At 55.3% G+C, this 609-nt stretch overlaps 1 protein-coding gene across 1 annotated transcript in view; it reads left to right on the forward strand.

Annotated features, from left to right (window-relative positions):
• The window catches only part of ATP13A1 (ATPase type 13A1), a gene marked incomplete at its 5' end in the record, with an annotated part of 10,053 nt that overhangs the window by 7,049 nt on the left and 2,395 nt on the right, over nt 1-609 (forward strand). Inside the window, 2 exons of the mRNA XM_009870478.1 lie at nt 111-207; nt 564-608. Of these exons, the coding sequence (XP_009868780.1) occupies nt 111-207; nt 564-608 (142 nt within the window). The remainder of the gene's footprint in view (nt 1-110; nt 208-563; nt 609) is intronic.

Consider the following 609-nt stretch of genomic DNA (forward strand, 5'->3'; position numbering starts at 1 on the left):
CTCTCGCAGGGATCCCAGCAGGGCCCACACAGCGCTGGGGGGTGCGTGGTGAACGCTCAAGCTCTTCTTATCCGTGGCCACCACTTCTCACGGTGCTTCTTCCTTCGCAGGAGTTTGTGATCACGACGTTGAAGAGCCTGGGCTACGTCACGCTCATGTGCGGGGACGGCACCAACGATGTTGGAGCTCTGAAACACGCCGACGTGGGTGAGTCTGCTCGTGTGCGCCCTCGGCCAAGTTGGGCCACCGTCCCGAAACAAAACCGGCGTTTCCAGGGCTGGGATCGCTCTGACTGACGCTGTTTGGTGGCACAAACTAACATAAAGAAGAGAGATCTCTGTGCTGTCGTATCCCTGCCACTGTGTGCCAGCAGTAATTAGCTGTAGACGCGTTTTCCTGGAAGAAAGATTATTCCTAATGTGTTTGGTTTGGTTTGTTTTGTTTTCTGAAGCTTTACTTTAGCATGTAAACGGCCGCTGGGATTCCTACTGTGTGAAAACGCTCTGCCAGGAAAGAGGTTCCAGCTCTTTTTCCCCTCACCTAACGCTTCTGTCCTCCTGCAGGAGTGGCGCTGCTGGCAAATGCTCCCGAGAGGCTGCCCCAGCGGCA

Source organism: Apaloderma vittatum, unplaced genomic scaffold, assembly GCF_000703405.1.
Source record: "Apaloderma vittatum isolate BGI_N311 unplaced genomic scaffold, ASM70340v1 scaffold19355, whole genome shotgun sequence".
In the NCBI taxonomy this organism is placed as follows: domain Eukaryota; kingdom Metazoa; phylum Chordata; class Aves; order Trogoniformes; family Trogonidae; genus Apaloderma; species Apaloderma vittatum.